At 38.1% G+C, this 22,493-nt stretch overlaps 1 protein-coding gene across 6 annotated transcripts in view; it reads right to left on the bottom strand.

Moving 5' to 3' along the window:
* KMT2C (lysine methyltransferase 2C) overlaps window positions 1-22,493 on the bottom strand; it is a 288,984-nt gene that overhangs the window by 186,264 nt on the left and 80,227 nt on the right. For all 6 annotated transcript variants that reach the window (XM_086685695.1, XM_086685705.1, XM_086685722.1 and 3 more), the window contains one exon: window positions 21,912-22,000. In XM_086685695.1, coding sequence (XP_086541821.1) covers window positions 21,912-22,000 — 89 coding nt within the window. The remainder of the gene's footprint in view (window positions 1-21,911; window positions 22,001-22,493) is intronic.

Here is a 22,493-nt window from a genome sequence, read left to right as displayed (position 1 = left end):
GGATTCAAAGAAAACTCCCAGAGAATCTATTTCCTCTAACAGGAGACTAGGTAATTTGAAACAAGCCAACCACTAAAGACAAATAAGAAAGTTGACAGAAATACCTTAAAAACAAACAAGTCTTAAAAGCAACAACAACAAACATGAACAAGGCAGTGAGGAATTACCAGATGAAGCTCCTGGAGAGAAGCAGTGAGGAAGGTGGGCCTCACACACCGGGCTGCATTTCCCACGGGCCAGTCGGCCCTCAGAAAGAGGCAACCGAGAGACTGCACTTCTGACTTACCACAGACTTGGGCATGGTCCTAGAAGTCTACAACCATCAGGGAATGTGGGTTCGAGGATGGCAGGAGCCCCAGAAGGCTGGATGTTAAAGACTAAGAGTGAACCAGAAATAAACCAATACTTGCAAGGATTGCTACAAGCTGAGTCACATGCTCGGAACAGAAAATACACCCATGAAATCCAACTGAGGCGTCCCAGATTACTAGTGTCATTAAAGTACCTGGGGGGAAAAATCAGAGAAAAACTATCTGTGTAAAGAAAAACAGAACAAAGCAAAACAACAACAACAAAAAACCAACCCACAATTTTCTTCTATATATAATCTGTCGAATACACTGTCTGGTATACAAGCACATATAATCAGGTATGTGAGGAGACAAGACAGCAAGAACAAGAGTGAGCAGAAACAATGGAAACAGAGGCTCCAGACACTGAAATAATCAAACAAAAACTCTAAGCCAACTGTATTTACTATGCTGAAGATAATAAGCCCAGGCATTAAAATTCTCAGGAATGGTTCTACCATAAAAAGTGATGCTGAAATATGAAAGATGTTAAGAGATTTTAAAATAATAAATGGACTCGGTTCAAATGTTTACCAGCAGATTAGACCATGTCAAAGGGGGACATGTAAACTGGAACACCTGTTTAGAATGATCTGTCTAAAATAAAGAACAGAGGAACAAGTGCATTAAAAAAAATACAAAAAAAAGGGGGGGCGATAAATGACAACAAATATAGTGACACAGTCTAATAAACATTTAATTAGAATAAAGAAAAATGTGGCAAAAGCAGTACTAGAATATATATCAGGCTCAGAATTTTCCAAAACCAACGAAGATTTCAAGAAATCTCAAATTCCAAAATGTACAAAGTGTATAAAACCAACATAACATTAAGAAAATTTAAAACTCGTAACAAAAATAAGGAGAAAACCTACACAGATACTGGAAATTTTATATGCGTTCTCAGACACCTCACAAGTCAAAGAAAAGATCCAAACTACAATTGAAAACAATTTAGAAAATAAGGAATAAGAGACGGAGTCAAGGTGGTAGAGTGGTATGGGGACCCTGAGCCTGTCTCCTCCCTAAATGCAGCTAGATCTGTCTAACCATTTTTGAACACCTAGGAAATTGATCTGAGGATTAATGCAATAATCTGCATAATTTGAACCAGAGAACTTGGGAGGTAACCAATGCAAAGAGGTGTAATGGGGGCAGAAAACCCATGTAGGCGTGGAGGGCAGGAAGCCATTTTCGCCCAGAGAGGACAAAGAGAGAAAGAGAAACGGGGAGTGTGTGGCGCCTCGGGACCACACAAGAAAAGCACTCCCCTGGAAAGCAGCTGGAGAGAACACAGAAAGAGTGAAAACATTTGCAGGGGACTAGACAAGAAATCTGTTCCCCCTAAACCACTGCCAGGGAGAAAGGAGAGGGTTTCAGTACCACCAGGATTCTATAAACAGTGGGTGCAGTATGAAGTTCTGGGGCTCAGGGCCCGGTGGTGTTCCAGTGAGGAAGCAGGGAAAATCCCCAGGAGCAGGCAGCAGGGTCTGAGGGGTCTGTGTGCCACACGGAGAAGCAGTTCCCCTGCTTAGAGTGCATTAGGTAGAGGCTTTATGGCTTCCCCATGGGCAAAAGTCCCTGGCGGACCCTGGAGAGCAGCCACGTTTACTGATACTGGAACAAAGAGGCCAGACTGCAGCAAAACCTGTCTATGGCTGTGTTGTGATCTGCCATCAACTCTGAGCATCTGCCGCTACACAACTGCTCAAACGTCATCTGGGACAAGTCAACACCTGGAAACTGCTCTGCGAGACTCTCCTGCAGGACCTGCGAGACCCTCCTGAGTGTGGGTCCAAGCGGGAGGGTTGTCTCTGAAGTATGGGGTTTTGAAAGTCCCATCTGAGATAAAACTCTGGAGGGAAGGGCCAGCTGGCAGTCAGACAGCTTGAAGACAGACAGGGTAAAGGCAGGGAACAGAATGAATCATGAGACAAAGGAGGACTGCCTCACACAAAGGAGGATGTGTGAAGGCACAAATTCCCATGCCAAAAACTACTGAGCTGGGTGAAGCCATTTTCAAGGATGCACAAGGATGCACACATGCACATACACACGCACATACACAGATCCACCACAGTGGGTTAAGCAGCCACCAAATGGAGAAGGAACTATTACACCAAGCCCCACCCACCTGGGCCCTCCAAGCACATCCCCTAGAAGACCAGCACAAATCCCTTCCACAGGCTTAGCCTATGGACTATATTGTGCTACAAAATTTCAGTTCTAGGGGAAATTACATGTAACTTCTTTCGGGTTTCATTCTGTTTGTTCGTTTCTTCGTTTTCTTTGCTTCTACCTTTGTTTATGTTGTTTTCCTTTTTCTTTCTTTTCTTTCTCTTTCTGGGATACAGAAAGAACTATTTTTTTATTTATTTTTTTTATTCTTATTATATAAAATTTTTTTTAATTTTAAATTTAATTTTTTTCCTTTCTCTTTTTTCTCTTTTCTATCAAGTACACCAAAACACACCTAGGATCTAGCTTCTTTTATTTAATTGTTTTATTTTTAATTTAAACATTTTTTTATTTCTTTAATTTTCTTTCTCCCTCCAAAATGACAAGAGGGATAAATTCACCCCAAAAGAAAGAACAGGAAGAAATGACAGCCATGGACTTAACACAGATAAGTAAGATGTCTGAACCTTTAAAACCATGATTATAAAAATACTAAGTGGGGTTGAAAGAAGCATAGAAGACACCAGAAAATCCCTTTTGCAGAGATAAAAGAACTAAAATCTAACCAGGCTAAAATTAAAAATTCTATAACTGAGATACAATCTCAAATGGATGCCACAATGACAAAGATGGACAAAGCAGAATAGCAAATCACTAATAGAGGAACTAAAATTATGGAAAATAATAAAGCAGGAAAAAAAAGGGAAAGAAAGGCAAAAAGATCACGATGCAAGATTTAAAAGAGATAGTGACTTATTAAAGAGAAATAACATTTCTATCACAGGAGTCCCAGAAGATGAACAAAGAGAAAAAGGGGCAAAAGGTTTATGTGAGCAAATTATAGCTGAAAACTTTCCTGATCAGGGGAAGGACACAGACATCAAAATCCAAAAAGCACAGAAAACTCCCATTGGGCCCAACAAAAACCAAATATCACTAAGGCATATCATAGTCAAATTCACAAAATACAAAGAGAAAGAAAGAATTATGAAAGCAGCAAGTGAAAAAAGTCCTTTACCTATAAGAGAAGAAAGATCAGGCTCAAAGCAGATCTGTCCACAGAAACTTGGCAGGCCGGAAGCTGTAGCAGGATATTTTCAACGTGCTGAATCAGAAAAATATGCAGCCAAGAATTCGTTATCCAGCAAGGCTGTCATTCAGAATAGAAGGAGAGATAAAGAGTTTCCCACACAAACAAAAACTAAAGGAGTTCATAACCACTAAACCAGACCCACAAGAAATTTTAAGTGGGACTCTTTGAAGACAAAAAAAAAAAATGACCAAAAGCAATAAAGACTAGGAAGGACCAGAGACCATCACCAGAAACACCAACTCTACAGGCAACACAATGGCACTAAACTCGTATCTTTCAATAATCACTCTGAGTGTAAATGGACTAAATGTTCCAATCAAAAGACATAGGGTATTAGAATGGATACAAAAACAAGATCCATCTATATGCTACCTATAAGAGACTCATTTTAGAAAGAAAGACACCTACAGATTGAAATTAAGGGGATGCAGAACTATCTATCATGCTAATGGTTTTCAAAAGAGAGCCCGAATAGCCATACTTACATGAAACAAACAAGATTTTAAAACAAAGACTGTAACAAGAAATGAAGAAGAGCATTATATTATAATTACATGGTCTATCCACCAAGAAGATCTAACGTTTGTAAATATTTATGCTCTCAACATGGAGGCACCCAAATAGATAAATCAATTATTCACAAACATGAAAAAGGAAATTGATAATAATACCATAATGGTAGGGGACTTTAAAACCCTACTTACAGAATGGATAGATCATCTAAGTAGGAAATCAACAAGGATACAATGGCTTTGAATGACATACTGGACTGGATGGACTTAACACTTATATTCAGAACATTTCACCCTAAAGCAGCAGAATACACATTCTTCTCAAGTGCACACAGAACATTTCCCAGAACAGATCACATATTGAGTCACAAATCAGCCCTCAACACAAATTAATCGATATCATACCATGTATATTTTCAGACCACAACACTAAGAAACATGCAATCAACCACAAACAAAAAAACCTGGAAAAACCACAAATACTTGGAGATCAAAGAACATTCAACTGAAGAATGAATGACTTAAACAAGCAGTTAAAGATGAAATTAAAAAGTACATGGAAGCCAAGGACAATGAAAACATGAAGGTCCAAAACTTGTGAGATGGAGCAAAGGTGGTCATAGGAGGGAAGTATATAGTAATCCAGGCCTTCCCAAAGAAGGAAGAAATGTCTCAAATACACAAGCTAACTTTATACCTAAAAGAGCTGGAAAAAGAACAGCAAATATAGCCCAAAACCATCAGAAGAAGGGAAATAATAAAGATTACAGCAGAAATCAATGATAATGAAATAAAAACAAACAAACAGTAGAACAGATCAATGAAACTAGAAGCTGGTTCTTTGAAATGATTAACAATGTTGATAAACCCCAGGCAGATTTATCAAAAAGAAAAAGGATCTCTCTCTGTCCCAAAAATAAATAAACGTTGAAAAAAAAAATTAAAAAAAAAAAAAAAAAAAAGAAAAGAAAAAGGAAATGACCCAAATAATCACATATGAAAGAGGAGAGATCACAAGCAACACCACAGAAATACAAACAATTGTAAGAGAATACAATGAAAAACTATGTGCCAACAAACTGGGCAATCTGAAAGAAATGGAGAAATTCCTAGAAACTCACAAACTACCAAAACGGAAACAGGAAGAAAAAGACAATTTGAACAGACCCATCACCAGTAAAGAAATTGAATCGGTGATCAAAAATCTCCCAACAAACAAGAGTCCAGGGCTGTATAGATTCCCAGGGGGAATTCTACCAGACATTTAAAGAATTAATACCTATTCCTTCATAGCAATTCAAAAATAGAAATGAAAGGAAAACTTCCAAACTCATTCTATGAGGTCAGCATTACCTTGATTTCAAAACCAGACAAAGACCCCACTAAAAAGGAGAATTACAGACCAATTTCCATGATGGACATCGATGCAAAAATTCTCAACAAGATACTAGCAAACTAAATTCAACAATATATTAAAAGAATTATTCACCATGATCAAGTGGGATTTATTCATCAGCTGCAGGGGTGGTTCAATATCCATAAATCAATCAATGCTGACATCACATTAATAAAAGAAATCACATTAATAAAAGACGTGATACATCTTTCTTTTAATAAAAGAAATCTGCATCCATCTCTCAAAGGATGCAGAAAAAGCATTTGACAAAATACGGCATTCATTCTGGATAAAAAACCTCAAGAAGGTAGGTATAAAAGGAACATGTCTCAACATCATTCAGGCTATATACAAAAAAAGACGCACAGCTAGTATCATACTCAATGGGGGAAAAACTGAGAACTTTCCCCCCCAAGGTCAGGAACATGACAGGGATGTCCACTCTCACCACTGTTGTTCAAGACAGTAAGTCCTAGCCTAAGCAGTCTGATAACAAAAAGAAATAAAAGGCATCCAAATTGGCAAGGAAGAAATCAAACTTTCACTCTTCACAGACAACATGATACTCTATATGGAAAACCCAAAAGACTCCACCAAAAGTTAGAAATGATCCATGAATTCAGCAGCCACAGGATAAAAAATAATGTACAAAAATCAGTTGCATTTCTATACACCAATGATGAAGGAGCAGAAAGAGAAATCAAGGAATCAACTCCACATACGATTGCACCAAAAACCATAAAATACCTAGGAATAAACCTAACCAAAGAGGTAAAAGATCTGTATGCTGAAAACTATAGACAGCTTACGAAAGAAATTAAAGAAGACACACACAAAAAAACAGAAAAATATTCCATGCTCATGGACTGGAACAACAGATATCATTAAAATGTCTATACTACCCAAAGCAATTTACACATTCAATGCAATCCCTATCAAAATAACACCAACATTCTTCACAGAGCTAGAACAAACAATTCTAAAATTTGTATCAACCAGAAAAGACCTCGAATAGCCAAAGTAATGTTGAAAAAGAAAAGCAAAGCCAGAGGCATCACAATTCTGGACTTCAAGTTCTATTACAAAGCTGTAGTCATCAAGATAATATGGTACTGGCACAAAAACAGACACATAGATCAATGGAAAAGAATAGAAGGCCCAGAAATAAATTCACAATTATATCAACTAATCCTCAACAGCACAAGAAAGAAAATCCAATGGGAAAAAGACAGTCTCTTCAGCAAATGGGGTTGAGAAAACTTGACAGCAACATGCAGAAGAATGAACCTGGACCACTTTCTTACACCATACACAAAAATGAACTCAAAATGGATTAAAGACTTAAATGTAAGACAGGAAACCACCAAAATCCTAGAGAAGAAAACAGGCAACAACCTCTTTGACCTCTGCTGCAGCAACTTCTTTCAAGACATATCACTAGAGACAAGGGAAACAAAAGCAAAAATGGACTGTTGGAACCTCATCAAGATGAAAAGCTCCTGCACAGTGAAGGAAAACTATCAACAAAATGAAAAGGCAACTGACTGAATGAGAGAAGATATTGGCAAATGACATATCAGATAAAGGGTTATTCTCCAAAATCTATAAAGAACTTATCAATCTCAATACCCATAAAACAATCCAGTGAAGAAATGGGCAAAAGACATGAAAAGAACCTATCCAAAGAAGACATCTAGATGGCTAACACATGAAAAGATACTCGACATCATCATCAGGGAAATACAAATCAACACCACAATGAGATACCACCTCACACCTGTAAGAATGGCTAAAATTAACAACTAAGAAAACAACAGATGTTGGCGAGGATGTGGAGAAAGGGGAACCCTTTTGCACTGTTGGTGGGAATGAAACTGGTGCAGTTACTCTGAAGAACAGTATGAAGGTTTCTGAAAAAATTAAAAATAGAACTACCTCAAGACCCAGCAATTGCACTACTAGGCATTTATCCAAAGGATATAGGAGTGCTATTTCGAAGGGGCACATGCACCCCAATGTTTATAGCAGCACTATCAACAATAGCCAAAGTATAGAAAGAGCTCAAATGTCTATTGACTGATGAATGGATTACAAAGATGCGGTATAAATATACAATGGAATATTACTCCATGATGAAAAAGAATGGAATCTTGCCATTTGCAACAATGTGGATGAAACTAGAATGTATAATGCTAAGCGAAATTAGTCAGAGAAAGACAGTATCATGACTTCACTCATAGGGAAAGGGAAGGAAAAATAAGATAAAAGCAGAGAGGGAGACAATCTATAAGAGATTCTTAAATACAAAGAACAAACTGTGTGTTGCTGGAGGGGTATTAGGAGGGGATATGGGCTAAATGGGTGATGGATATTAAGAAGCACACATGTTGGGATGAGCACTGTGTGTCATAGGTAAGCGATAAATCACTAAATTCTACTCCTGAAACCATTAAAAAGAAGAAAAAGAAATAATAAAAATAACTAGTATTCAAACCTAGGGAACGCTAGAAATCATGTTAAAAGACACACCAGCTTTAATCACTTTTTTGCATTAGTAATTAATGAAAACTAATTAAGTAAACATTTACTGCATAAGTTAGAAAGGATATCCACAAAAATTCCTAAAGCTAACCTGACACAAATAAGTAAATTCAGCAAGATTGCAGAATACAAGGCAACCATATAAAAATAAGTCATATTTTTACATATTAGCAATTACAAGTGGAAACCATTTTTTTAATGTATCATTTACCATAGCTCCCCAAGAAATGAAATAATTAGTATAACTCGAACAAAACATAAAGAGAATCTATATAAGAAATTTACAAAATGCCAATGAAATAAATCAAAAAACCCCATATGGAGAGACACGGCCAAGTTCATGTAATGGAAGACTACAGGCTTAACACAATTTCAGTTAAAATCCCAGCAGGATTATTTGTTTAAAAACAATTTTTTAATATGTGGAAAGATGAAAGAAAAAATGGCTACAACAGTTTTGAAAAAGAATAAAGTTAGTAGAATAAAGTTCTAACACTTACAAAACTTATTTCTAGACAAAAGCCTATACATGACTGTTCAGAGTTTTTCAGATAGCTAAAAAATGTAAACTGTCCAAATATCTTTCAAGGTGGGTTATATTACAAATTGTGGTACATCTAAACAAAGTACTATCACCCAGCAATAAAAAGAACAATCTATATTGATACATATAATAACAACCTGGATGAATCTCAGAGATATTAAACTAAATGAAAGAAGCCAGCGTCAGAAGATTACATTTTGTATGATTTCATCTAGAATTTTTTAAAGATTTTTTTAAAGCAATCTCTACATCCAAAATGGGGCTTAAACCCACAATCTCAAGATCAAGAGTTGCATAATCCACCAACTGAGCCAGCCAGGCACCCTGATTTTATTTATAGGGCGTTCTCGGAGACAAAATTATAATGAAAGAGAACAAATCAGCGGATGCCAGGGTTTGAAAGAAGGGGATGAGATGTGACTTTAAAGAGACAGCACAAAGGAGTTGGGAGGTAATAGTAAAGGCAAAACAAAACCAACAATAACTTCTCAGGGTTTTCAGCAGTAAGCTTTGCTTCCAGATCTACCAGGCTTGTTCAAAAATCAAGATTAAATATCATGTCTCAAATAAACTACTGGGACCTCATCAAAATAAAAAGCTTCTGCACAGCGAAGGAAACAATCAGCAAAACTAAAAGGCAACCAACAGAATGGGAGAAGATATTTGCAAATGACATATCAGATAAAGGGTTAGTATCCAAAATCCAAAAAGAACTTAGCAAACTCAATACCCAAAAAAACAAATAATCCAGTGAAGAAATGGGCAAAAGACATGAATAGACACTTCTCCAAAGAAGACATCCAGATGGCCAACCGACACACGAAAAAATGCTCAACATCACTCATCATCAGGGAAATACAAATCAAAACCACGATGAGATACCACCTCACACCTGTCAGAATGGCTAACATTAACAACTCAGGCAACAACAGATGTTGGCGAGGATGCAGAGAAAAAGGATCTCTTTTGCATTGCTGGTGGCAATGCAAGCTGGTGCAGCCACTCTGGAAAACAGTAGGGAGGATCCTCAAAAAACTAAAAATAGAACTACCCTATGACCCAGCAATTGCACTACTAGGCATTTAGCCACGGGATACAGGTGTGCTGTTTCGAAAGGACACACGCACCCCCATGTTTCTAGCAGCACTATCGACAATAGCCAAAGTATGGAAAGAGCCCAAATGTCCATCGATGGATGAATGGATAAAGAAGATGTGGTATATATATACAATGGAGTATTACTCGGCAATCAAAAAGAAGGAAATCTTGCCATTTGCAACTACGTGGATGGAACTAGAGGGTATTATGCTAAGTGAAATTAGTCAGAGAAAGACAAAAGTCATATGACTTCACTCATATGAGGACTTTAAGAGACAAAACAGATGAACATAAGGGAAGGGAAACAAAAATAATATAAAAACAGGGAGGGGGACAAAACAGAAGAGACTCAAATATGGAGAACAAACTGAGGGTTACTGGAGAGGTTGTGGGAGGGGGGATGGGCTAAATGGGTAAGGGGCATTAAGGAATCTACTCCTGAAATCATTGTTGCACTATATGCTAATTTGGATGTAAATTTTTAAAAAATAAATAAAAATAAATAAATAACCCCTCCCCCCAAAAAAATCATGTCTAGACTACAGGTAAAATGTAATACCCACTAAAAATCTCTCCCCATAGAAGGTACAAACTGGCTATGTAAGAGAAATAGGCTTAACAATGTCTAATGACCAAGGCAAATTTCTGAAAAGGGGGAGTGCAGTAGGAATCCATAGAAAGAAAACAAGGGGTGATTCTTAGAAAAAGACTTGGGTAACTGAGATCAGTCTATCCAAAGTGAAAGCCAACACACAAGCTTGCACCCAGTTTGAATATGTTCTTCCTTTGTGAGAAATGAGATCCCCTAGGCAAGCCTCCAGTCTAGAATGAAGTAAGAGCTCTGGATAAAACTGTTAACAATGCAGTGTGAAGGTGTCATTTAACATAATATTAATTAAAAACATGGAAGGAAGGGGGTGCCTGGGTGGCTCAGCCGGTTAAGTGTCCAACTCCTGATTTCAGCACAGGTCATGATCTCACAGTTCGTGAGATCGAGCCACACATCAGGCTCTGTGCTGACAGCATGGAGCCTGCTTGGGATTCTCTCTCTCCCTCTCTCTCTGCAACCCCCCCACCCACCCACCAACTCACGCATACACACATGTTCACTCTCTCTCTCAAAGTAAATAAACTTAAAAAATGTTTTAATTAAAAAATAAATAATAAACAAACATGGAGAGAAGGATTCAAGCAAATGCTCACTGAGTCTAAGTTCCTGAGAATGGAACTGATATATCAGGGATAATTTGAAAAAGTTCCCTCCAAACTCTAAATACTCTGTACAGCCTAGAGAGACTAACAAATCAAGTCAAAGTTCTACTAAAAAATGTAAAATTGGGGGCGCCTGGGTGGCGCAGTCGGTTAAGCGTCCGACTTCAGCCAGGTCACGATCTCGCGGTCCGTGAGTTCGAGCCCCGCGTCGGGCTCTGGGCTGATGGCTCGGAGCCTGGAGCCTGTTTCCGATTCTGTGTCTCCCTCTCTCTCTGCCCCTCCCCCGTTCATGCTCTGTCTCTCTCTGTCCCAAAAATAAATAAACGTTGAAAAAAAAAAAATTAAAAAAAAAAAAATGTAAAATTGGGCAGAGTACGACGATACCTATACCAGGAGGCTGATGGGGACCTATTGGTCAAAAGGTACAAAGTTGCAGTTCTATATAGGATCAGGAAGTCTAGAGATCTAATGTACCAACCTCATTCCCATATAGTTAATAATACTGAGCTGAATACTAGAAATTTACTGAGAGTAGATTTCAGATCAAAAGAAAGTAGGAGACATTATATTAACTTCAGACACAGCAGACTTCATAGCAAGTAAAGTTATCAGGGACAAAGAGTATCATTACATAATGATAAAAGGGTCAATTCTCCAAGAAGACATAGTGATCCTTTACACATATGCACCTAACAACAGTGTCAAAATCTATGAAGCAAAAATTGATAGAACTAGAGACAAATATACAAATCCACTGTTATATATGAGGATGTTAACACCCAACTATCAAAAATAGCTCCAGCAAGTCGATAATCACTAAAGACATGATTCAACCCAACACCACTATCAATCAACTGGATAAAACGGACATCTATAGACTACTTCATCCAATAACAGCAGACTACACGTCCTTCTCCAGATTACATGGATAACACACCAAGAGACCACATTCTGGGACATAAAACACATTTAAAATAACAAAAATCATACAATGTCTGCCCTCAGACCACAGAGGGAATTAAACTGGAAAGACAGTTGGAAAATTCCAAAATATTTAAAGGTTAAAGAACATACTTCTACATAACACATGAATCAAATAAGAAATTTCAAGAGAATTTTAAATATTTTGAACTAAACAGTAATGAAAACACAACTTATTAAAATTTGTGAGATGCATTTAGTGCATCAAAGCAGTGCTTTGAGAGAAATTTATAGCATGGAATGTATATATTACAAAAGATTTATAAGCAACCAATCAAACTAGAAAAAGGAAAGCAAATTAAATCCAAGTAAGCAGAAGATAGCAAATAATAATGAGAGCAGAAATGAATAAAACTTGAAACAGGAAATCAATGGAGAAAAATAATGAAACCAAAGAGCTGCTTCTTTGAAAAGATCAATAAAATCAGTAAGCCTCCAGCCAGGCTTATTGAAAGAAAAAAGGGGAGAGGACATAAATTATTAATATTAGAAATTAAAGAAAGAACCTCACTACAGGTCCTAAGGACATTAAAAGGACAATAAAGGAATAAATTAACAATTCTGTGCCCACAAAATTGATAACCTAGATGAACTTCTTTGAAAGACACAATTTGCCAGCACCACAAGAAGAAACAATCTGAATATATCTATACCTGTTAAAGAAGTTGAATCAATAATTAATAACCTTATAAAACTGAGAGCACCCAGCCCTGATGGCTTCACTGGTGAATTCTACCAAACACTTAAGGAAGATATTATACTAAATCTCTACAATGTCTTCTGGAATACAAAAGCAAAGGAAACAATTCCTAACTCACTCTATTAGAACAGCATTACCTTAATGCCAAAAACAAAAACAAAGACATTGCAAGGAAACAAAACACAATAACAAAATCTACAGACCAGTATCCCTTAAGAACATAAATGCAAAAATCCTCAACAAAATATTAGCAAAGTGAATCCAAAGACATACAAAAAGAATTATACACCACAACCAAGCAGAATTTATCCCAAGTAGGCAAAACTTGTTCAACATTGGAAAATAAATTAATGTAAAAAAAAGAAAATTAATGTAATTCATTGCATCTATAGGCTAAAAAAGAAAAATCACATAATCATATCAGTAGATGCAGAGAAAGCATCAGACAAATCCAACACCCACTCATGATAAAAACTACTCTCAGTATACTAGAACTTCTTCAACTTAATAAAGAATATCTACAGGGGTGCCTGGGTGGCTCAGTTGGTAGAGCACTGGACTCTTGATTGCAGCTCAGGTCATGATCTCATGGTTCATGGAATCGAGCCCCACATCAGGCTGTGTGCTGACAATGCAGGGCCTGCTTAGGATACTCTCTCTCTCCCTCTCTGCCCCTCCCCCATTATCATGCGCACTCTTAAAATAAGTAAACGTTAAAAAATTAGTATCTACAAAAAAACAAAAAAAACCATATAGCAACACCATATTTAATGGTGAGAAACTAGAAACTTTCCCACTAAGATCAAAAATAAACCAAGGATGTCACCCTCTCACTACTCCTTTTCAACTTCTTATAAGAAGTTCTTATAGCTATTTGTACAAAGACCAGAACAGAAAATAAAAGGTATACTGATTGGGAAGGAAGAAAAAAAATGGTTTTTGTTCAAAGATGTCATGATCATTTATGTACAAAATCCAAAAGGATATGCAAAAACAAAAACCTTGGAACTAATAGGCAATTATAGCAAGGTTGCAAGATAACAAGGTTACCTGTACAAAGTCAATCACTTTTATATACACTTTATATATATATATATATATATATATATATATATATATATATACACACACACACACATTTATATATATATATACATATATAGTAATGAACAAGTAGAATGCAAATTTTTTTTAATATCATTTATGTTAGCATCTCCCCAAAATCAAATACTTCTGTATAAGTCTAACAAAATACATGTAAGATCTACATGATGAAAACTACAAAACTCTGATGAAGGAAAATAAAGAAGAACTAACAAATGGAGCTATTTCATATTCATGGATTGGAAGACTCAATATTGCTAAGATGTTTGTTCTTCCCCATTTTATCTATGGATTCAAGGCAGTCTTAATCAAAACCCCAGTAAGTTATTTTGTAGATATTGACAAACTGATTCTAAAATGTTTACAGAAAAGCAAAAGACTCAGATTAGCCAACAACATACTGATGAAGAACAAAGTTGGAGAACTGACTTCAAGACTTACTAGATAGCTACAGTAATCGAGAATGTATAATTTTGGCAAAAAAGTGAATACATTAGTAGTGGTACAGAGAAGCCAGAAATAGACACAAATAAATACTTATCTGGTCATTAAGACAAGACGCAAAGACAATACAATGGAGAAGAAAAGTCTTTTTGAACAAATGATGCTGGAAAAACTTAACGCCTGGGCACACGCATGCACGTGCACACACACACACACACACACACACACACAATCTCAACACAGACTATATACATCCTTCACAAACGTAAACATAAAAGGGATCACAGACCTCAATGTTAAATGCAAAACTATAAAATTCTTAGAACATAGGAGACAATCTAGATGACCTTGGGTTTAGCAATGATTTTTTAGATACAAACCAAAGTCATGATACATGAAAGAAACAATTGATAAAAAGGACTTCGTTAAAATTAAAAGTTTCTACTCTGCTTAACACATTGACAAGAGAATAAGAACTTAAGCCACAGACTGGGAAAAGACACATCTGATAAAGGACTCTTACCCAAAATATACAAAGAACTCCTAAAACGCAACAATAAGAAAATTAACAACCTGATTAAAAAATGAGCTAATAAATTTAACAGACATCTCACCAAAGATATACAAATGGCAAATAACCATACTAAAAGATGTTCCACATGATATGTTATCGGGGAAATGTAAATTGAAATGGGAAACTATTACACACTTATTAGGATGGCCAAGAACAGACACATGAAAAGATGTTCGATGTCACTCATCATCAGGGAAATACAAATCAAAGCCACACTGAGATATCACCTCACACTGGTCAGAGTGGTCAAAAAATGAACAAATCAGGAGACTACAGATGCCGGCGCAGATGTGGAGAAATGGGAACCCTCTTGCACTGTTGGTGGAATGCAAACTGGTGCAGCCGCTCTGGAAAACAGTGTGGAGGTTCCTCAAAAAATTAAACATAGAACCACCCTATGACCCAGTAATAGCACTAATAGGAATTTATCCAAGGGATACAGGAGTGCTGAGGCATAGGGGCACATGTACCCCTATGCTAATAGCAGTGCTTTCAACAACAGCCAAATTATGGAAAGAGCCTAAATGTCCATCAACTGATGAATGGGTAAAGAACATGTGGTTTATATATACAATGGAATACTACTTGGCCATGAGAGAGAATGAAATCCTGCCATTTGCAGCAATGCGGATGGAACTGAAAGGTATTAGGCTGAGTGAAATAAGTCAGTCAGAGAAAGACATATCATAGGTTTTCGCTCATACGTGGATGTTGAGAAACTTAACAGAAGACCATGGGGGAGGGGAAGGGGAAAAAATAGTTACAGGGAGGGAGGGAGGGAGGGAGGGAGGGAGGGAGGGAGGGAGGCAAACCATAAGAGACCCTTAAATACAGAGAACAGAGGGTTGATGGGGGTGGGGGAGAGGGGAAAATGAGTGATGGGCATTGAGGAGGGCACTTGTTGGGATGAGCGCTGGATGTTGTATGGAAGCCAATTTGATAATAAATGTAAAAAAAGAAGTTGGAGGAAGAGGAGGAGGAGGAGAATCAGCAACACTGACAACACCAAACGCTGGAGAGGACAGTGAGCAAAAGGAACTCTCATTCACGGCTGGTGGGAGTGCAAAATGGTACAGCCACTTTGGAAGACAGTTTGGCAGGGTCTTACAAAACTAAACATACTCTTACCACATGATCCAGCAATCATGCTCCTTGGAATTTACCCAAACAAAGGAGCTGAATACTTACTCACATTCACACAAAACCTGCATGTGGATGTTTCCAGTAGCTTTACTCATAATTGCCAAAACTTGGAAGCAACCACGATGTCCTTCAGCAGATGAATGGATAAACAAACTGTAGTACATCCCAACAGCAAATATTATTTACTGCTAAAAAGAAACGAGTTCTCAAGTTATGAAAAGATGCAGAAAAATTAAATGCATAATGCTCAGTGAAAGAGGTCAATCTGAAAAGGCTACATACTGTATGATTCCAACTGTATGACATTCTAGAAAAAGCAGAACTATGTAGACAGTAAAAAGATCAGTGGTTGCGATGGGTTAAAGGGGAGGGAGGGATGAACAGGTGGAGCACAGAGGGGCTTTAGGGGCGTGAAAATACTATATAACTCTATAATGACAGATACACAGCATTACACACTTGTCCAAACTCACAGAACATACAGCACGAAGAGGAAACTATGGGTGATAATGATGTATTAATGCAGCTCCATCACTTATAACAAATACACCATGCTGGTGGGGGGGTGTTGATAACGACAAAAGCTATGCATGTGCAAGGGCAGGAGGCATACAGGAAATACCCGTGCCTTCCACCCAATTTTGCTGTGAACCTGTAACTGCTCTAAAACTAACGTCTGCCGATAAAAATTATGCTAGAGGGAAACTGAAAGCATCGATGTGAACAAGGACTTATTTATAAGCACATGCGTACACTCTCACATCTGTGTAGTAACTAATATCACTAAAATGGACTAACATAACTAATTCTCGATAAAAAACAATATGCATCCTTAGAGATAAAAATCTCTAATCCTACTCTCCACTAAAAAGAACTACGAGTCCTTGGGGAACAGTCGATTTCATATCCTGGGACAGAGAAAATTAAAGACAGACCTGAAAAACACTGCTGCCAAAGAGCAATGAGCTTTGAAACATTTTGAGATGATACTGAAAAGGGCTTAGAAGCCAGCTGCAAAGGGGCTCCCACTAGCCAAACTACGACAACTTAAATAGTCAAAAGAAATTTTTAATTATAATTAGCTAAATCATAATTAACCAATTATAATTAACTAAAACAAGTTTGCAAAGCCCTGATTATGTAATGATTCTCCAAGAAAAGCGGAATTTCTCTTAAGTACCTTACACTTCATTCAGGTTGATTTTATTTACACAGGAAAAAGCAGACTAGTAACAAAAAACAGGATTTTCTTAACATAAAAATGTAGCAAACTGATCTGTGAAATTTCTTGCAACTTCCCCAACGGCCACTGGTAGGATACTCATTCCTACCACCTTACCCCACCCACACACAAACCCCCATACTCATTTTAATAAACACTCTTACATTACTATACATCATTAAACAGATGTACCAAGGCACAAAAGTCACAGATATAAGGGACTTTACAATAAACCTTGGGCCTTGAGACATGCACAGAGATAGTGAAGCCTTGCAGCCAACCTGAGTGTGGTTTTAAACTTATCAGAAATGCATGGAACCCTTCTCTTTGCTTGGGTTTATTTGTAGCTTAGTAGTTTTTGTTTTTTTAAGTTTTATTTATTTAAGTAATCTCTACACCCAACATGGGGCTCAAAACTCGTGACCCCAAGACCAAGAGTCACATGCTCCTCTGACTGAGCCAGCCAGGCACCCCTGTAGCTTGGTAGTTTTAACAACTATTCTCTATTCTTCGCTTTACTAGTCTCCTTACCTTGTGTGTTCACTAAAGCAAGTGGACAAAGGTCTTTCCAAGGACAAAGACAGCAAAAACTAACTCACTTGATTTTATTTAACTTTAGTATAAAGGCCAGAATAAGAAAAATACCCCGCTCCTGTTAAAACATTTTACTAAATTTTATTTGCCTTGATGTCTCATAAGAGATAGCATAAGAAGACAGTCTATTTGTGGGGCTTACTACTCTAAACATAAGAAAACATTAAATGTTAGAATTTTAGCTTCGTGGTGATGTTCTAAGTATAGCACTAGCTTAGAAATACAAGAGAAACTGTAAGAATGCAACACTCGTTCTATTAGTGAACTAAAGCCTACTATGTGTCTGGGAGTATTCTAGGCACTGGGAATAAATCCATGAACAAGCCAAATCCCTAACCTTGGGAAGCTTACAGTCGAGTGTGGAAGACACACAATAAACTACTATCTAATACTATGTCCTATCTGTTTAAATACTAAGAAGAAAAGTAAAGGAGAAAAGGACAGAGTGACAAGCGTTAGACAAGTTGGCCAAGAAACGCCTGTCTGAGAAGAGAGCAAATGAGCGGAGACCTGAAGGAAGCCAGACAATAATCAGTATGAATATCTAGGAAAGGGGGGGGGGGGGGGTTCTAAGCGGATGTAAAGTGTAAAAGCCTGTTAAAGGAATTGGCTAGTGGCCTCTGGGAATAGCAAAAAGGCCAGTACGGCTGGAGCCCAATGAGCAAGGGGGAAAGTAGAAGATGTCATTGGACAGGTAGCCAAAGTCACGCTAGTACAGGGTGAAAACCATGATATAGGAGCTTTGGATTTTATTCTAAGTTTCACTGGAGGCTCTGTATGGTTGACAGAGGGAAGTAAAAGACCCTGAGTTTGGCCTGAAAAGATCCCTGGCTGTTCTGTGGACAAGAAGACTACAATGAAGAGCAAAAGCAAGGAGACAGGAAGCTCCTGGAGCCACCCACACAAGCAGTCCTGGCGGACAGTAGAGACAGAGGTGGAAAGCATCTGAAATAGGATCTATCGTGAAGGTGCAGACCAAAGACTTTCGGATGGGCTCCGTATTTTTTAGCCTGAAAGATGCATGATGTCATTTAAGGAGATGGAAACACCGGAAGAGAAGGTTTCAGGATAACAAAAAAACAGCACTGCACAGGACACCTTAAGTTTAAGATCCTCTTTAGACATCTAAGAACGGATGTTAAGAAGAAAGCTAAAGATACAGGCTGTGCTCAAAGCAAGAAAAGAGCCGATAATATAATTTTTGGAATGAAGAGCACATAGATAATATGTAAAGCAACTAAACTGAAGGTGAGCAAAAGACAATGAAGAGAGACCAGCGATGCAGGAAAATAGCCAAAGAATGTGGTGTCCTGAAAGTGAAGCGAGAAAACAGTCACTACTGAAAGCCGTTAGCTGTGTGAAACGACACTGAATAGGACACCGTGTGAAGGCAGACAAAGACTAAAAGCTGGCTGCGGCAGTATGAGATCACGGGCAACACCGACAAGAACAATCTCCAACAAGTGGGGGGGGAAGAAAGCCCGCCTCGGAGGAGGGTCATGAGAAAGTGGTCAAAAATGAGCAGCAGCCAGAAGTATACACAACTCCTTCACGGACTTTTCCTATAAAGGTGAGTAAAAAATCAGTGGGGGTGCCTGGGTGGCTCGGTTGGTCGAGCGTCTGACTTCGGCTCAGGTCATGATCTCACGGTTCGTGGGTTCGAGCCCTGCATTGGGCTCTGTGCCGACAGCTCGGGGCCTGGAGCCTGCTTCGGATTCTGTCTCCCTCTCTCTCTGCTCCTCCCCGGCTCACACTCTGTGTGTCTCTCTCTCAAAAATAAACAAACATTAAAAAGTTTAAAAAAAAAAAAAAAAGCAACATAGTACCTGGAAAGGGACCTCTGATCAAAGGAGGGTGTTTGTGTTCAGGAAAGGCAATACTGCAGCACGTTCAAATGCTAATGGAAATGATTCACTGAGACAGGAAATGCATGATGCAAGAAGCCAAGGAAAAGGAGGGTGCAAGGTCCCTATGAGAGGAAGACAGAGAATCCAGGACATGCAGCAGAGCTGACCTTTGATAACCAGACGTTTCACCCCTAAATTTTAACAGTAGTGAAGGTAAAATACATGGAAGGGACTGGAAGCGGGAAAGAAGGTGCGATGGCGGGTAAGTAGAGCATCTCTTCCCTGGTTACCTCTATTTTTTTTTTCCATTGAAATAAGCAAGATCATCAATAATTTAAGAATGAAAAATGGGAAGAGGTGTTAGAAGTTTGAAAAGAGAAGAGAAGGTGATGAAAGATTCATCACCGATACTGGGAGAGGAAATTTCTTTTTTTTTTTCTTTTTTTTTAATTTTTTTTTCAACGTTTTTTATTTATTTTTTGGGGGGACAGAGAGAGACAGAGCATGAACGGGGGAGGGGCAGAGAGAGAGGGAGACACAGAATCGGAAACAGGCTCCAGGCTCTGAGCCATCAGCCCAGAGCCCGACGCGGGGCTCGAACTCACGGACCGCGAGATCGTGACCTGGCTGAAGTCGGACGCTTAACCGACTGCGCCACCCAGGCGCCCCAAGAGGAAATTTCTAAGTACACGTGGAATGAGTGTAGGGTAGCAATCATACGCACTTGACATTTGAAGTCATAAATTTAAAATGAAACCAGTGACCAAGTTTATGTTTTTCTCCAGCCATTTTCAGCTGCTACATTGCAGAATTTAGGTTTTGTAATAAAAGGAAACCGATCGGAGGGTGGTAAAAAAAAGTTAAAGTTGAGACGATGACTCCAACAATGGGTCACAAACTCGGAGCTAGTGGAGGAGGGTAACAACCCATCGCTAAGATCAGTGGATTGGAGGACTCGACATGGTTGAAGAATTATGATGTGAGAATACTGGGAGAAAACGAGCTGGAAAAAGAAGGGGTAGCAGAGGGTAGGACAGTTGATGCCGAGATTCTGGAAGTGAAACAGCAATCCTGATAACAAGCGAGACGACAAAGGCTAATAATGTAGGACCTTCTTATGGCCCTACATTAAGAGGACTGAGGTGGGTTGCAGAATAGGAACTTTAAGGAAATCCAGGAGCCAAGAGGTCTGGGTACCGAATAGATTATTAAAATCACAATGGGAGAAGCAGGGGAAAGGAGAAAGGCAGATGCTAAATTTTTAGAGAATGAGGGAAAGTACTCGGGAAGACTGCTGTTAAATGCCCAAAATGGGGCCTGTGGCACAGTCTGGTAGCACTGGTTTAAAGCAACTCATAAGCAATCGCTATGTTGAAAAAGGTCACTTAAGACTTCAAAAAGACCTTCCGCTAGAAAGTAACAGTATACAGTACAGAAAAAATTTTAGGAAAAAAATCCTGATAAGTAACTAGTGGGGCACTCATATAAATTCAAGTTTAAACCAATGTGGTAACAAATCCGCAGCAAAATGGCAAAATGTGGAACTGTGCATTCCAAGCTACAGCCGGAACTCTACCTACTGAGACCCTACTGGAAAAGAAAGAGGGATGAGAACTGGAGAACACGTGAAGGCCTTCCAAGAATTACAGCTGAAGAGCACCAACACACTGGAAGTATCTTACGGAAAATTGTGTTTCAAGATACAGCAATTTCTAACTTTTCTCTAAAAACTGTATGACATTCTGTGAGCAACAGGAAGACAACATTCAACTTCAGAGAAAAAGCCGATCACTGTGTCTAAACTCTATCAAACAATGGTTAAAAACCACTGCCAACGAGAGACCATCTCACATAGATGCCTTCTGAATACAATATGAAACCTCGTCCTTTTGACATTTTAAATCACTAACTCTATAAATTTTGGAAGTATCTTCCCTTTGCAGATCCACAATACACATTAGCTTCTTTAAGGCACCCAAACGTCCAAAAGACCAGAAAGCATTTGGTCTGGTTTAACCCAGCATTTCACAATACCATTAGTTAATGGGGCATATTTTTCCCCTCACACATATATTAACACAATAAGCTTCAAACAAACGCTGGGTGGTTCATAAAAGAAATATACTACAAACTATCAAACTGATGACCTGGAACTACTGCTTAACCCAGTTTTAATTTTGCTTCAATAGAAACATTTCTCTATAGATATTAAATACTTTCCACTAAATCAGCACTGTCAGGAAAAAAAGAGAACTCAGTTTTTTCACTGCCATAACCTATCAAACTACTTCAGCAGATGTAAATTTTAGAACTCAGTATACAAATGCTAATTGTGCAAATTATGATGTACGTTTTTAAAACTCTGTTAAGTTTGATACCTGTTTCCACAATATTTTCTGTTTCTGTTGTCTCCAGTCCATCCATGCTGTCCTCATCTTCCACTGTAATTTTTCCTCTACTTCGAGGCCTATATAGAAATAAATACACAGAATTATAAATGTTAAGGCTTATAATTATATTTAACATACATAAAAAGTTGAAGGTATACAAAATCAAACAATTTAGGCAATTTTAACTACATTATACCATATCAAATGGCAAATATAACACTTTAGAGTCATTTCTCCTTCAAACCCAGCCCTTCCTTACACAAATGTGAATACAGCCCAGAATGATATATTTTGTCATCACAACTCACTTTTTAAAGTATTCTTTATTTTAGGCCCTGTTCCTCTCTTGAGCTGACCGTGAGACGACCCTCTGTGTATACCAGGAGTTTTTTAACCACCTAATGAACCTGAACTTCTTTTCAAAGTTCATATGCCAGGTTACATACCTCTCTACCTAGTGAAATTGAGTAGTGATGCCCAGAGAAGCGTATTTTTTTAAAAAAATTTTTTTTTTCAACGTTTATTTATTTTTGGGACAGAGAGAGACAGAGCATGAACGGGGGAGGGGCA

The sequence above is a fragment of the Puma concolor genome, chromosome A2 (assembly GCF_028749965.1).
Source record: "Puma concolor isolate L17-30 chromosome A2, mPumCon1.1.hap2, whole genome shotgun sequence".
In the NCBI taxonomy this organism is placed as follows: Eukaryota; Metazoa; Chordata; class Mammalia; order Carnivora; family Felidae; genus Puma; species Puma concolor.
Note: the sequence above shows the minus strand (reverse complement) of the source record. Positions and strands in the feature narration are given on the sequence as shown.